The sequence below is a fragment of the Cololabis saira genome, chromosome 15, assembly GCF_033807715.1.
Source record: "Cololabis saira isolate AMF1-May2022 chromosome 15, fColSai1.1, whole genome shotgun sequence".
Classification (NCBI taxonomy): domain Eukaryota; kingdom Metazoa; phylum Chordata; class Actinopteri; order Beloniformes; family Belonidae; genus Cololabis; species Cololabis saira.
In genome coordinates this window covers 26315528-26332418 of record NC_084601.1, presented here as the reverse complement: position 1 = coordinate 26332418, position 16891 = coordinate 26315528, and the positions used below count along the sequence as shown (strand labels likewise).

The 16891-nt window shown below is 39.9% G+C and overlaps 1 protein-coding gene across 6 annotated transcripts in view; it reads right to left on the bottom strand.

The window, feature by feature from the left end:
- Window positions 1-16891, bottom strand: part of thrb (thyroid hormone receptor beta) — a 156326-nt gene that overhangs the window by 5727 nt on the left and 133708 nt on the right. For 3 of the 6 annotated variants that reach the window (XM_061741182.1, XM_061741179.1, XM_061741183.1), the window contains 6 exons: window positions 6585-6685; window positions 6353-6500; window positions 4736-4941; window positions 3851-3937; window positions 1914-2060; window positions 370-628 (listed from right to left, as the gene is read on the bottom strand). In XM_061741182.1, the coding sequence (XP_061597166.1) occupies window positions 370-628; window positions 1914-2060; window positions 3851-3937; window positions 4736-4941; window positions 6353-6500; window positions 6585-6685 (948 nt within the window). Of the gene's footprint in view, window positions 1-369; window positions 629-1913; window positions 2061-3850; window positions 3938-4735; window positions 4942-6352; window positions 6501-6584; window positions 6686-8842; window positions 9329-16891 lie in introns of those variants that run through there. The other 3 variants (XM_061741177.1, XM_061741178.1, XM_061741184.1) reach the window with 3 other exon arrangements.

Below are 16891 nucleotides of genomic sequence, written 5' to 3'. Positions count from 1 at the left end.
CCTGCGCGCCTCAGCCGAGCTGTATTGATCTTCAGGGACATCGCAGTGGAGCCAAACCCAAGCTGGACAAAGCTCCTCATGATTACGCTGATTCATTGATTGAATCGCAGTTTGATATAGATTTAATGTCAAAAGCAAGCAGGCCAGAACAAAGCAGGACGACAGGAAGAGCGTTGCCTTGGAGACAGAAGGACCCGGGCCCTTTAATGAGCACACACTGCTTCGTCTGCACAGAGTCATTTACCGGCCAGAAAATATCGCCAATATAGCCAGCAGTAATTAAAATATTATTAATTGACGGCAGTAAGAAAGAGGGAGGGAGGATGAGAGACAAGGCCTCGTCAGCAGCCAATGGCGGCAGCTTCTTACCAGACGACAGCAGGATGACGGCCTGCAGCAGAGCCACCTCAGAGTCGTCCAAGTCGAAGGAGGACAGCGACACGCCAAGGTCGAAGATGGCATCGGAAACCACGCCCAGGCCGCCATTTTTAAGCTGCTCCCGCGTAACCGCCATTTCGCCGTTGAGCGTGAGAGTCTCGCTCTCCGGATCGTAGCGGACAGCCGCTCGCAGCGACATGATCTCCATGCAGCAGCCTTTCAGCAGGATGATCTGGTCTTCACAAGGCAGCTGGGGGAGCAAAGACACGGCCGCGTTAATCCGGCAGGACGTCACTTTTATCCTGGGAAATCTACGTGTTGGTGGAAAATGTACATGTAGACGGTAACAAGGGCAAAAAACCTGAACACGTCACAATGACACGTTTCTGCTGAGAGTCCATTTAAGGGATGAAGTGGTTGATTCTGATGCCTATTACCAAAGTTTTACTAACGTCTAGATCAGGGGTCGGCAACCCGCGGCTCTAGAGCCGCATGCGGCTCTTTAGCGCCACCCTAGTGGCTCCTGGAGCTTTTTCAAAAATGTTTCACCTTTTTTTCATTTTTTTCCCCTTTTTCTTCTTTTTTTCTTCTTTCTTTCTCTTTCTTTTCTCTTTTTTTTTCCTTTTTTTCTTTCTTTTCTTGTTTTTTTTTGCTTTTTTCTTCTTTTTTTCTTCCTTTTTTTCTCTTTCTTTGTCTTTATTTTCTCTTTTTTCTCTTTTTTTCCTTTTTTTCTTTCTTTTCTTGTTTTTTTTTCTTCTTTCTTTCCTTTTTTCCTCTTTTTTTCTTCCTTTTTCCTTTCCTTTTTAATCTCGACATTTCGGCTTTTTTCTCGACATTTCGACTTTTTTCTCAACATTTCGACTTTTTTTCTCAACATTTGAACTTTTTTCTCGAGATTGTACTTCAACATTAATCTCAACATTTTGACTTTTTTCTCAAAATTTTGACTTTTTTCTCCACATTTTGACTTTTTTTCGACATTTCTCCTTTCACCATTTGTCTTCATTCTAAGGTTTATACAAGACCTTTCATTTTTTGCGGCTCCAGACATATTAGTTTTTTTGTGTTTTTGGTCCAATATGGCTCTTTCAACATTTTGGGTTGCCGACCCCTGGTCTAGATTAAGAACAATCCCAACATGACAATCGTTTTATTTATTTGAAGCACATTTTAAAGAGTTTCTCCTGTTTTTATTGTACTCTATCGTTGATAAATAGAAGAACATTTGTTTAGGGGTCATTATGGATCCGAACCTCCTTGCACGGATCAATGAGCTGCACTTTCTTATTAAAAATATCCTTAAATTAGTCATGAAAAAGTGTTTAAAAAAAACAAAACATTTCATGTGAGGGCCATCAAATAAACACGTCATCCACTTTCTGGCGTGACTCACACGGGTCCATATCTCATGTTAACAACCTATTGCAACCAAATAAGACGTCACGCCTCTGCTCAGGCTAGGATCATTAACTTTTCCAGCTTACATTTATTTTCTCTCTCCAGATTTGAAAAAGGATCCAAAGTGCTAAACTTACCTCACAAAACATAGGCAGTTTTTTGGCAAAGTCCACCACTCTTGTTATGGCAGGGGTGATAATTTTTGTAAACTGACTGAAGGCTTCTATATCCACTTTGTTTCCTTCAGGGGCATTGGTCATGGACGCTTGACCCAGATCCTCGGGCTGAGAGGAAGGAGAGCAGGGTTACTGTCAGACGCCACGGCTGAGTGGGAATCAAACACACATGAGCAGAACAACCATGAGCAGCGACGGGCACGCAGGGGCGCCTCCAAAAATGTCTTATAGGGGGGGCCAGATGGGGCCACTTAAATTCTTGGGGTGGACACCAAAACTTAAAGCCATCATTACAGGATTTTATTATACTGTTGTAGTTTACAGGCTCAGAAATACTTAAAGAAACGCCTACTGATGTACATTTGGCCCAAATGATTTGGGATGAAACACATAACTGACGATAGAATCTATGTGACCAGCAAGTGTTTTTTTTTTTTTATTGAGACAAGTGGGATGGCCAGCAAATTTGAAGGGGGGGCCGTGGCCCCCCCTGGCCACCGCGTGGTGACGCCACTACGGTTACTGGAGTAGCTGGAGTAGCGATCGCGGGGGTCTGCTCCAAGCACATTCAGAGCAAGGACTGGCGGACGCTTGAGCGTCTTTAACAATGACCCCACCCGGGAAACTGACCAACTGAGTTCAGTTTCTAGAAATTATAACGTATGTCAGAAGATATTGACCGTGGAGCCTTCATTGTTTTGGGTCTGTGACTTTGAAAAAGTTGGACAAATCATGAGCCCTTTTTTAACTTCTCATCAGTGCTGAAGATGATGCCCAGCAAGGGCCTGGACAACTGGGGGCGGGGCCTTAACCTTTGTTTTAGCACCTTTTCATGACATTGGCCACGGTTACATGATGGAATTAATTATTCCCAATTAAATCATTCTGAATTAAACTATTTTCCTTCAAGTTTACATGGAAATAGTAATTCCGAATTAAGATTTACATGGAAAACATGTTTGATCGGCTTTATCCAATTCCGCTTAAGGTCTGGGGGTTGGGAAGGTTCTGATTGGATAGGGGGGCGGACCGGAAGTTACATCTACCGGAAGAAAAACAAACTTAGCCGCTACAATTTTGAAAAGCTCACAATTTTTATGTTTCCTGCTATATGTTCTTTTAATTATTTCCAGTTCCTCCAAGCTATTTATTAAATAAATCGTCTCTGCTTTTGACCACCGTTTACTGCGTGCTGCCATCTTGAAACTTTGTTTGGAAAACAAGCCCAGCGCGGAATATAAGCGTCATGGCGACAGACGGGCAAGGGAACGAGCAGCGCAGAAAGACCGGAATTAATTTAAAGCGGAATGAGTGTATACATGATCGCAGAATTATTCTATTCGGATTTAAAATTGGAATAAACCAGCCACTTTTTTCGGAATTAAGTTTAATTCGGAATGGTCATTTTCATTCGGAAATAGGTGTTTACATTGTAATTTTTAATCATTTTAAATCTGATTTAATTTTAATTCTGAATTAAAGAGGAATTAAACTTCCCACGTAAACGCACTCATTGTTACAGTGAGAAACACTATAAGAATAGAAATGGGATTAAAAAGTCTTTTCATGTGAAAAAATAGACTGAATTTGATACTCAAATTCAAATTTGAAGGAATACTTGATTATCGGTACTTTAAGTGTTGGAACTGTGCACACACATCAATAATGATGGAGTGGTTCCCAGAGCTACAGGGGGCGTCATGGACGCAACAATGGAGGAGAAAACGAGCGAGTGAGCGCCTGAACCAGAGCCGTAGAAGCTACGTTACTGCCAAGTTTCATTTGAAAAGGATAGATGATCAACTCGGGGATTTAACGGCTCCTTTTTTCATGGAAAACATCAAGTTAAAACGACTCATGATAAAGATTAACAATATAAAAAGTGTGCTGCATCTTACCTTAGTTTCCTTCACCCCCGCTGCACTCTGGTCAGAAGTATAGAATAAATTACATGTTATTTCATTAAGAAGCATTGCTTCCTCGACCTGTTGGATAGTCAACAGGAATCGTGAAGTTTCAATGAAGAACCCGTGTCAAGCCAACTAAAACAAAACATGTCAAGACTGAAGACAGATGAAAGAAGGCACAGATGGAAACAAGCAAAAGCAGGCATTCCAGGTGGGTTTCTGTGGTGGGATTTGAACTCAGGTCCACAGATTTAAGTTGCTCAGAAACACTCAGATGGCAGAAAAAACGTTTTTTTAAAATGTGTTCAAATACACAGTTCTTGCAAATTCTACATCCAAAACATTGTGCATGAACATGAAACCCATCTCAACACGGGTTAGACCCGTTTGGCTCGATGGGTTTTCTCTCAAATCCGACCACAGCGACCCTAAACAGAGCTCACAGCTGACAGACGGTCAAACCTGGAGCGATTACACTGAACAGGAAAGAAAAGAATCTGTTAAAAGAAGGGTGAGGCATGAAATCAGAAGCTACAAACGGAAAGAAAAGAAAAGCCAAACAGTCTGTTAAATCAAAAAGTCCAGGGACGAGTAGAAGCAGTGAAAGGTTGTTGCTTTGAGAAGAGAACAAGACAAGAGTCAGATGTTCCAGTTTAAACTATAGTGCTGCGGCGCTCGGGAACACTTTTCTCCAGCGTCCAGCTAACTCTCCTCTCTCTACAGAGAAATACAGAAACACACATGGACATTAACGTGGGGGTCAGTGGAGCTGCTGGTGGACGAGGAGGAGACGGCTGTGGGGGGGGGGGCTGTGAGTGTAAGGCACTGACGGCTGTGGTGAGGAGAGACGGACGGACGAGGAGGATGGTGTCTCACCAGGAATTTTCGCTTCTGCTTCCAGTGGTTGCCCTGGGCGTTGGTGGCCATGTGGGCCTCGGTCACCAGGCGGATCAGGTCCCACTCCTCCTGGGTGGGCTCCAGTCGGTCCCACACCGTCTTCTGCAGCTCCTCCTTCCGCCGCCGCTCCCGGTTCTCCTCAATCAACTTCCGCTTGGCCAGCCTCTTGTTGTCGTCCAACACCACTGGAGGGAAACGGGAGAGACGGCAGGCAGAGGGAGGGCGAGGTTAACCGGAGGGAGAGGAGGTGGAGGTGGATGGACAGACCCCGGGTGCTCCACCGTCAACCCACACACTCACAGACCTCACCTCAGGCCCTCTGAAGCATTGCTACTGCCATGAAGTGGAACTGATGTGGTCCTTCCTTCAGGGAGAGATAGTGACTGGACTGGGCTCAGGTTTATTTAACTGCTCTGCTTCTAATCAGCAACACTCATCATCACTGATGCTGTTTTAGTCTACACACTGCAAAAACTCAAAATCTTAACAAGAATATTTGTCTTATTTCTAGTTAAAATGTCTCATTTTTAGTCAAAAAAATCTCAATACACTTAAAACAAGACTCATCACTGGAAAAAACAACAATTTTCACGTGTTTCAAGTAGATCTTCACTTAAAATACCATATTTTCTGGACTATAAGCCGCACCTGTATATAAGCCGCATCCGCTCTATTTAAAAAAAAAAAAGATATGCAAGCCGCAGATATTTATGTTGTTAGATTAGATATTTACTACATGTACAGAAGGATTTTGAACTGTAAATGATGTACATGTTTGTACCTAAATAGATCCTTTCCTAACATTGTCTTTTAACACGGCAGCAACTTTGCTGATTAAAACGGGACAGAACCAAGAGAAAATAACCAGTATTTATTTATCTATTTATCTGTTTGAAATCTGCTTCTACCTACTTCTATCTGCTAAAGAAGAAGTAGCGTATTCTTCTTTGCATTTATTTTGTCTTAATTTTTATTCTAATTGCGGTTAGAGCGCCCTGCAGTGGAAGAAAAATCCACAGAATAGCCGCACCTTTGTATAAGCCGCATGGTTGAAAACCTATGAAAAAAAGTAGCAGCTTATAGTCCAGAAGTAGAAAAATCTGCCAGTGGAACAAGATTTTTTTGCTTGTAATAAGAAGATAAATCTTGTCCCACTGGCAGATTTTTCTACTTATTTCAAGGGGAAATTTACTTGAAACAGGTGAAAATTGTCAAATAAGTTATTTTTCTGGTGATGACTCTTGTTTTAAGTGTAATGAGATTTTTTTTTACTAAAAATTAGACATTTTAACTAGAAATAAGACAAATATTCCTGGTAAGATTTTGAGTTTTTGCAGTGCAGCCACATGAGTGTATCTCTCAAAGCCCAAGCTAAAGCTATCAAGTGCTTCCTCACTGATGAAGACAAGCATTCTTATCAATTACAAGGAAGCCCTCGTGAATACTTTGCTTGATGGACTAAAACATAATAAATAATAATCAAAATGGCTTTAAATCAAAGTCAATAATGGATTCCATTCGGTCAATTTTAGTCAAATGGTTCATCTGAAAATGGGACACTGTCCCGGACAATGAAGGACGTCTGCATTTACTTACAGTCTGTTGCCATTCCCACCGCAATGCACTTCTTGAAGCGACATTCTTGGCACTGATTTCTGGTCACTTTGTCAATAACGCACTTCCCCTCGTATTTACAGGCATAGGTTGGGTTAAGATTCTTCTGGATTGTCCGCCTGAAGAATCCCTGAAGAGTAAGGGGTCAAAGGATCAGTCATCTGAACGGGCTGAAAGGCTGATTGAAACTGTTGCTAGGAATGGTTTGTGTTACCTTGCAACCTTCACAGGTGATGCAGCGATAGTGGTAGCCTGTGGCCTTGTCCCCACACACTACACACAGCTCATCCTTGTCCAGGTAACTCGGTATGTAGCCTGGAGAGAACAACACAGAGCCAACATCCTCCATGACTGCATGACCGCGTGGTCAACGTTGGGATGAACAAATCAAAATTATAAATCAAACAAGTCACAAGTTTGGACACAAAGTGTGTTCAAACTTTAGTTTGTGCATCTCTCTCTCTCATTTTTCTATGTATATATATATATATATATATATATATATATGTATATGTGTGTGTGTGTGTATTAGGGATGGGCGGTATGGTCTAAAAAATGTATCACGATCATTTCTGGCATTTATCCCGATAACGATAAAAAAACCTAGACTAACAAAACTACACCAATTAAATTGAATTAATAAAAACCAATTAAATTAGTACACCTGTACTGCAAAACTTCTTTCTTTCTTTCTTTCTTTCTTTCTTTCTTTCTTTCTTTCTTTCTTTCTTTCTTTCTTTCTTTCTTTCTTTCTTTCTTTCTTTCTTTCTTTCTTTCTTTCTTTCTTTCTTTCTTTCTTTCTTTCTTTCTTTCTTTCTTTCTTTCTTTATTTCTTTCTCATATCTTTCTTTCTTTCAGGCTCCTTCCTTCCTTCCTTCCTTCCTTCCTTCCTTCCTTCCTTCCTTCCTTCCTTCCTTCCTTCCTTCCTTCCTTCCTTCCTTCCTTCCTTCCTTCCTTCCTTCCTTCCTTCCTTCCTTCCTTCCTTAAATCCAGCTTAACACAAAAACGTCATCAACGGGAATTTATCATTTTTACCGTGAGATGACAAATTCTTACCGTGGGGAATTTTTTGGACGGTATATCGTGAACGGTAAAATATCACCTATTCCTAGTGTGTATATGTACATACAAACACACACAATTATTCCATTTAATACATTTTTAAGTTCAATATGGGAAGTCATGTTAAATCTCCAGATATTCAGAGTGATGATGTTAGATTTTTTTTTTTAAAACAAGGCAGAAAAGAACTTTCTCAAATAGTTGTGTGACTTTTAGTGAACTCCTGTAATGAGCACCTGACCCAGTCTTTGGTCCCCAGCTTAATGGGATCAGAGCTCTGAGCTCCGGAGGCCTCCATGGCCGGAGGTGGCCAAAATGATCAATATCCTTTTTCAAAAAACCAATAAAACATTTTGCATCAGCCTTCTGTTGCTTTGCTATCAATCAATATGAAGCCCACCTCAGTCAAACAATCCGAGGTTGGACGCAGAGACCTGCCTCCACATGACGCCTTAAATCTTGGCTTGACGATTAGCAGACTTAATTTGAAGAATCCGGCTATCATTGATTCATTGATCACAGAGGAGTCATCACTAATTGGAGGGGAGTCACCACCAGTAACCAAATATAAGCAGGAATTCAAGAAAATAATACTAATAATAATAAAAATAACCACAGAATTATTCCTCACATAAAATCCAGAGTTCAGCAAATATACAAACTTTAAATTCATTTAAATATTAACAAGTAGCCACTAAGTCCTAGGGCTGGGCGATATATCGAGATTTTAATATATATCGATATATTTTCAAACACGATATGGTACGAGATAATATCGTTTATATCGATTTAAAAAAAAAAAAATATATATATTTTTTTTTTTACATTTTTTTTTTAATGATTTTGATATAGCTTATTTTGTGACAAATTGACTTGAATGTTTTATTTGAGATTTGCACAAATGTTTTGTTATTTGCACAACTGTCAACCTCAGTGGAAAAGTCTGCCTGTTACTGTCTACATTGTACTAATTGCACAGTGTATTTTAATTTAATTGTTATGCAGGAAAGGGATATTTGTTTTATTTTATTCAAGAAGCATTTTTATTTTATATATGCAGGCAGTTTATTTTTATTTCATTTGTTTTATACATTTTGATATTGTGCAGACCTCTGTTAATAAAGGAACCTGTGTGACATTTGGCACGAGGCTTTGTATTAAAACTGACTGTTTTTTTAAGGGTTTGCCTCAGAAAAAAATGAAGCTAACAGAGATGCTATGCTATAATGCTTTGGGGGAAACCCCAATTATGGCACAGAAAAAATATCGAGATATATATTGAGTATCGCCATTCAGCTAGAAAATATCGAGATATGACTTTTGGTCCATATCGCCCAGCCCTACTAAGTCCACGTCCAAATTCTGTCCTAACAAAGACGATGCAAAACAATGAGACTGCCGGCGTCATACCTTTCCTGTGAGCCCCCTGCATCCACTGGAGATGGGCAAAGTCAGGTTTGATCTCGGGGAAATACTCAGGCTGGTAATGGAAATGGCTAAGAGGGACGTCAGAGTTGCATATTTCGCTCTTAAAAGAGGACGGGCCGGCGGGGTAGGGACAGGAGTAGTGCTGGCCGGGGGGCCAGGGCTGCTCCATGCAGGGGGGGTGGTGGTGCAGGGGCTGGGGCTCGTAGTGTCCGTAGCCGCTGCCCTCGCCGGGGTACATGCAGTGCTCCCCGCCACTCTGCACGCCGTAGCCTCCGACCCCGGGGTGAGGCATCTCGTACATGTCTGGTATGCAGAAGTTCATCACGTAGAACCACCAAGCACCATCAAAGGTTTGGGGTCCCCCCCTTTTCTCAAAAATCAAAAATTCTTTGAAGGATATGCACCAAACATTAAATGACCATAGGCTTCGTCCTTGTCAGAAGAAAAACTTCATGAAGTTGACCACAAACATTTTATCCGGCAAATCCACGGACTGCATGAGGCGACTGCCCCACCCGCCACCACCCGGCCAAATTGGGAAGCAGAGATTTATGACGACGCAGACCTCTAATCTGACACTCCACAAATCCTGAATGTGCCACTTCTCCTGGCAATGTCACAGATTAAGATCCTTGTGTGTCGCACCTACAGGAACGGCCGTCCGCAGAGCGAAAACACCCCCCGAAAGAGACAGAATAAATGTTACTAAAATAAAGAAGATATGGAGAAGGGGATGAAGGCTCTGGCGAGGGTCCGGTTCTGCAGTCGTCTGAACCCGGACACCTCTCCTGACACCTGCACGCTCTAACCCCCGATGCTTATCCCGTGGATATTTTAAACAAAATCCGCAAATGAGCTTCCGTAGGACAGTGCCATGTAATTATTCTTGTTAACAATCCAGAGAAGGCTCAAGCACTGGGAGGGCTTTGGGAAAAGTAATTACTATAGTAGCAGGTGTACTTGTGAGAACTGATTACGTTTCACATTTTTGTTCTTATTTTGAGCGTGTTGACAGCACAGAAGGACACACACCCGTCTCTGGCCATGTCATACATTATTAATATTCATTTTTGGTAACTTTTTCATCCCATACATTTCAAAATATCCCTGTTTTTCTGCGAGTAAGTGATGTTACGGGCAGTATGAGGGCCACGTTGCGTGATGCGTTTTAGATAATATGCTTATTAACCTAGACACAAGCTATCCTCAGCCATATTGATCAGGCTTCCTGTTCAATAATGAGGGGATAAGCCTTATGGCGGGTGCTGTTCCTGTTGAGATTCACTGTGAGCCATCACAGAGAAAAACATTTAATTTATATTGAATAAGGACTGATCTAATGTACATGTTTATTGTGATTTCTTTTGAGGAAGTACTGTCACATTTATTCAAAATATACTAATTCTTAAATTAAGTAAAGTTGTCATGACTTGTCATGACATGTCTCATGTTTGAGATGACGACAGCAAGAACTAATATTAAAAAGAGATGTACATCAGTTAAGGCTAGAGAAATTTGGAATAGTTGTAATAACAACCTAAAAATGTGTCGCTCTATCGTCAAGTTTAAGAAATTGTTTAAAGAAAATATTGTAAATAAATATAAAACACTATAATTATAAAGTATACTATCAAAAACATTCTAGGATGTGAAACGTCAATTTTATATTTTGTCTTACTTATTTTTTTTTTCTTCTTTATGTATTGTTTGTTTTCACTGAGTAAAAGCTAATGTCTCATATTTTTGCTGATCATAAGAAAAAAAGGGTAGGCACTATAAGCTACGGCTTCAGCCTACACCTTTTCGGCAAAAGAAATGTTTTTTTTTTCTTTTTTTTCTTCCTTTTCATCTTGTTCTGTACAAGCCGAAATAAAGATTCATAACTAACTAACTAACTAACTAACTTGAGCGGTGGCATATTTTCTAAAGAAGTTACAGTAGAGACTTTGTTTGCTTTCAATTGATTACAAACTCCTACAACTAGTTATAAAAAACAAGCTACTGGTGCTTTGTTGCAAACATGTACTCGTGTGTTAAAAGTATGTGTTGAAGAATAAGAAACCTTCATCATCAAATGACAAGAAGATTGTGGTTCTTCTAGAAGATCAGTACTGGGGGGGCACAGGATTCCCACTTGGACTTTAAAAGTCTCCATTTTCTCATATTGTTCTGAGGACAGGAGCTGTTTGTAGATCCTGGCTTTCCCCTCAGCTCATAGTTGCTTTTTTAAAAAGGTTTTTGGAGTACTTCCTCCTGATTACTCCAACTAGATGACAGACTTAATGCCGACATCGTCTCTGTCCCTGGCAAGCTTCAGCACCTAATTAAAGTCAGAGCTACTTTTGTTCTTCTGGGTTTCACTCTACATACAGACTAAACGCGACCAAACATTTTAAGAGTCAAGAAAAAACAAGAAAATAACAGATAATGCTTAATTTTTATGGCACGCATGAGGTCAAATAGAAAAACCTTGATAGTCTACAGCCATGCGTTTAAAAGTATTCATTTACTCTTAGTTTCAGGCAAATACTACCTAAGCGATGGTCTAAGGGAGGAAATAATAGTGGCACATCAAGCTAACAAAAGTATTGGTGTTGAGTGTAGGGTTGCCACCCGTCCCGTAAAATACGGAATTGTCCTTTATTTGAGAAAAAAATGTTGCGTCCCGTATTGAACTAATACGGGACACGATTTGTACCGTATTTTCATTAACTTTTACACCATATTCTAGTTGAATTATTGAAATAAATTAACTTTTACACCATATTCTAGTTGAATTATTGAAATAAATTAACCTTTACACCATATTCTAGTTGAATTATTGAAATAAATTAACCTTTACACCATATTCTAGTTGAATTATTGAAATAAATTAACTTTTACACCATATTCTTGTTGAATTATTGAAATAAATTAACTTTTACACCATATTCTAGTTGAATTATTGAAATAAGTTAACTTTTACACCACATTCTAGTTGAATTATTGAAATAAATTAACTTTTACACCATATTATTCACCTGTAGGCTATATTACATCTTGGCTGATGTGAACATACAGAGCATAGGAGGCTATTTCAGTTACTAGTATGGTTGTCTGTCTGTACAGTCATGAAAATGCAATGCTATTAAAGCACTTTAAACTTTAAATCAAAGCATTTTGTTTTTTCATATAAAATAAACACATTTTTATTCAGTTTAGAAGTTTTGGGGCTTTTTTTTTGGCTCCTGCGCTGCTGAAATCAGGGCGTCCCTTATTTCTATTTCTGAAAGGTGGCAACCCTAGTTGAGTGGTCTACAGTCAGAAAGATGATTCAAAAGGAGAACGTTTCAGGACAGTGTACAGTCTTCTGAGTGGTGAATATTCCAGCAAACGTCCCCGAGGTCAGACCAGGCATCGCACCAAATTCCACGAACGACGTCGCAGACATTCCTCACTGAGCGTGTTAGCAGAAGAAGAAGAAAACCTCCTCTTTTGTACCTCTGACAGTATATATCTGTGTCTCTCCTCTCTCTGTTCTTCATCCTCTCTTCCCTATCTCTCTTTCCCTGCTCTACCCGGCTGGTCTTCAGCAGGAGGGTCCCCCCTTATGATCCAGGTCCTGGGGAGTATTAATGTTGGTTTTGCAACCAGGGAACCCAGGAACATCAACTGGGTCAACCGTGATGTCCTCTGGATTCTACCATCTGTCCACCAGCTAAAGCTGGGTGAAAACTGGGTCATGCAACAGGACAATGATCTGGACATCTACACCAGAACTGCTAAAAAACCCAAGTGAAGACCTCAATCAGGTTGAAATGTTGTGCCGGGACCTTAGGAGAACTATGGTAGATGCAGGAGGTTTGTTTTTAGTTAAAACTGCTCTCCATTTCTTTTTCCCCTCTCTGCGCCGAAGCGTAATGCTTGCTCAGGATGGGGGATGGACTAACTCACTGAGAACACCTTTAGAAAGGTAACAACTACGGTACATATGTGAGTTTCTGATACCGAAGAAGGCGTTTTGACATACTCTCTTAGACTCCTTAGCTAAGCCGTCTATTAAAAGAAAAAAAATGAATTAGCCTTATTTGCATTTGAAATTAAATCAATTACAATGAGATGGAGTGAACGGGAATACAAGTAATAACAATAATAATAATAATAATCAATTGTATTTATAGAGCGTTTTTAAAAGATCTCAAAGACGCTTCACAGACATAAAGATAAAACCTCGGGATCAAGAAAATTAAAATGAAAAATAACAGGATAGAAAAGATAAGAGATAAAAGACAAGATAAAGGATAAGAAACAAATCACACATTAAAAGCTGTTCTGAAGAGGTGAGTTTTGAGTTGCCAGTAATTGTACTGTAATAAACTTGTTTTCTGTGTTAAGTGCACTGAAATTACTTTTGTTTTGAATTTACTGATCTGATGAAACAGCAGATTGTTCACGGACGTCTAAAAACTGATTAAAACAGTACTCACTAAAGAATATATAATATTACAGTGGGTTCTGGGAATACAACGTGGAAGCATGGGAGGGTCTTAATCAGGCAAATATTGAGGTACAAGTCAACTATAGCATTTATATGAAAGAAAAAAAGAAGAAAAATCAATTATTGCTGTCCAACATAAATAAAACCCAACAAAAACCAAAAACGTCAGACTTTTCTTTCTTTTAAGGGGATCATTGTCAATTACATCACGGTAATTTGAAATGCCACTGTTATATGCTTTGTTCTAGTTACAGATCCTTTAAAACATCCATCTGTTGCACTTTTCTACTTTCTTGTTTAGATCATATTCTCCACCGGTGCTGATAATCTGCTGTAATGCAGCTTAAACGTTCAGACAGAAAGCCTGACAGAGTGATTATGTGTCTATAATATGATGCTTAAAGCACCTTAAACGTCTTGACTTGTGTTGAAGTAATAACTGGGACTTCAGAGTGCTTCCTAAGCTCATTACGTGCAGAGACAGGACCTGCGAGACAACACTTCATGTGTGTTGTACCTGTAAAAGCAAGAAGCCTGTAAACATGATACGTGATGAACAAGCAGCTAAATGAGGTTTGGTGTTAAAACTGCTTCAAGGTAAGCCCTAAACTGTGTGTTTTGAGTGCCTACCCGGACAATTGCGCTTTGTCCAATAAGGAAAAAAAATGGTTGACCTATGCTTACTACAAGCTAGACGATCAATAGCCTTGTGGCGGAAAAGTGTTAAGGGTCCAACCTTAGGCCTCTGGCTGGACTAATGTCATGTCTGGCTCTAGAAAAACTCACCTACTGTGTCAAGAAAAAGCCCTTTGAATTTGATGATATATGGGGAAAGTTCTTAGCTTTTCTTAAAAATAGTGATATTGATGAGGCCTTGTAAGCATGAATATATGGTGAGGTGACCTGAAGAGGCATCGTGGAGATTATTTATACTTTATATAAATACTTACATTTTAATTATGCCTCATATTCTTATTTTATTTATTTATTTATTCTATTTAGTTTGTTATTATCATGATTTCTGTTATGAGCTTGTTTTCATTTTGTTAATGTGTTTCTTTTCATTTTAATGTCCTTGCCCTTGTCTTGTTTTTGGTTGTGTGTTTTTGCGTTGTGCTGCCAAATGGGGTTTCTGTATTGTTATGTATTATTTGGAAAATCTAATAAAGACATGTTTAAAAAAAAGAAACTGCTTTAAGGTTGTTCACGGGTGAAATAACCACATCCACAGTATTGTGATGTGAAAGCAACCCAAATGTAGCCCATCACCATGCCAACAGGATTAACATTTCATTATCGAGGCTCCTGACAAAAGTTAAATTGATTGAAAATTGAGCACTTAAAATTTCCTTCACACACAAAAACCACCTCAGAAATATTGTAACGCTATAAGAAATACAACAATCAGATTGAGGAAAACATCTATTTTGATTCATATATTCCCCCAAGTCATGAAAGAACTGATATGGAAAGTGTATGAGGCAGCATGATGGCCGGCGGTCAGGACCGTTGCCCCGCTGCCTCTACTGGTTCACGTCCTGACGGGGTCTCTCTCAGTGGACTCTGTCGTTGGGATTGGGTCGGTTCTCTCCAGTACTCGTTATGTTGCCTGAAAATTGTTGATCAATTTAAAGACTAAATCAAAAAGCATGTCACAACTACAAGCTGGTGATAGCATCAGCTATGTATCCTGTTAATGATTTGTTACACAGAAGGTTTACATTGGAAGTTGATCCCTGCATATTTTGTTCTTCTGAGGCCGAGACCATTGAACATCTTTTGTTCAATTGCTCTTTTACAAAGTCCTTTTGGTCTGACATTCATAATTGGTTATCTTTAAAAATTGATGAAATTCCTGTTTTTACTGACAATGATATTATCTATTATATGGATAACTTGGATCCTAAATATTCAAACATTATCAACCTGGTGATTATTTTGAGTAAATATCATATTCACACTTGTAAGTGGAGTGGAAATACTCCCTCCTTTACTATATTTTAATTTTTTTTTACCAACTACTTTAAATCTATGAAAAAGATTGATAATATGAATAGGGTTGCCAAGAAACTGTACTCATCCATAACTCAGTCCTTGCTCCTTTGATTTTATTCTACCTTGCTGCCCTTGTGCGTTTTGTTTGTTTTTGTTTCTTGTGTGAATCTGTTATCTTCACCATTGTTGCTATAATTATTTCCTAATTTTATACCTTTTTCACCCTGCCTTGATCTGCACGTTCTTTGTGTTAAATAAAGTTTAAAACAAAGCAAAAAAAACCCCAAAAACTACAAGCTGGTGGCAGATTTTTTCTTCCCTGTTGCTAGCGTCTGCGTTAAGTGATGTATGATACTGCCACAGCAACGTACACCAAGAGCCACTATTCAACAATATTTGAAATTGAATGCATCTTACATGCCAGTTTTATTGAGAAACCTACGGCAGGTGAAGCAAAATACTGTTACCGCTGTTGTAGCTGAGCCAGGAGAAGTAAGCACAGAAAACTGGGTCCACCCTTCCTTTGGTGGTTTGTTTCAACGTGCTCTTTTGCCTTTTCCTTGGAAGCCAACACAGTGCCTGTTTAATCAAAAGAAGGTCTGGGACACTGATTTAGCAGAACATTTCTTGTAATTTCTGCTGCTTGGTGGTCCATCCCAGATACTGCTGCGTCCAATGACATGGCCTCTGTACGATTTCACCATGAGGGTTCTCACTTGAACAGCACAGGGGCTCCGAAGCATTTGTAGCTGCAGCTCTGTGTTTTAGTGCTTGAACAAAGGTTTCCCGCAGTAATCCTTCACCCATTTAGAACGTTTTCAGACAAAAGGTGGACCACAATAATTCAGTGTTAAAGGAGCATGAGGCTCCTTTTAAGAAATGAGACTCTCTAGCGCCACCCTTCACCACGACGGCCGTTGGGGGTACTGCAGCCAACAGGGAAGCCGGCACGGGAGAACGGGGAGAACGTGCATGCAGCGTCATGTGACGTCACATCTGCATGACAGCGCGGGAAATTCGGACTCCGAATTGCAGCACATTTTGCAGCACACAGCCTGTTCAAGGCAACGGAGAGATACGCTAGAGGGCTCATTCGTTTTGGTTTGGAACGCTTCATCTGACATTATTACTAGAAAACTTAAAACGTATACGAATTTTTTTCATAAATCCTGCCTCAAGCTCCTTTAAGTAGGTCTGTGTTAGTGCCTTCAAGTGCTAAAGTGAGTGAGGGTTTTGACACGCTAGCCCAGTAGTAGTATGATTGCCAGTTGAATCACAGTGTTCACTCAGTACATTTACAAGCAACAGAAAGTCGAATTGTTGCCTCAATCCGACCAATATCGAATTTTTAAAAGCCATGTAAACACCTTAGTGCTGTAGTTGAACCTAACTGAAGCTCTTGAGATCGAGCTTTTAGTGCCAGATAATGTGGCCCTAATCCGAGTTATTCCGGCACTCCCCACTTCCAGAAGTGAAGACACTGCGAAAGCCAGAATATCATCACAGTAGGAGAAGAAGAAGATGAACAACAAAGAAGGAACCGGAAGAACGCCAATACA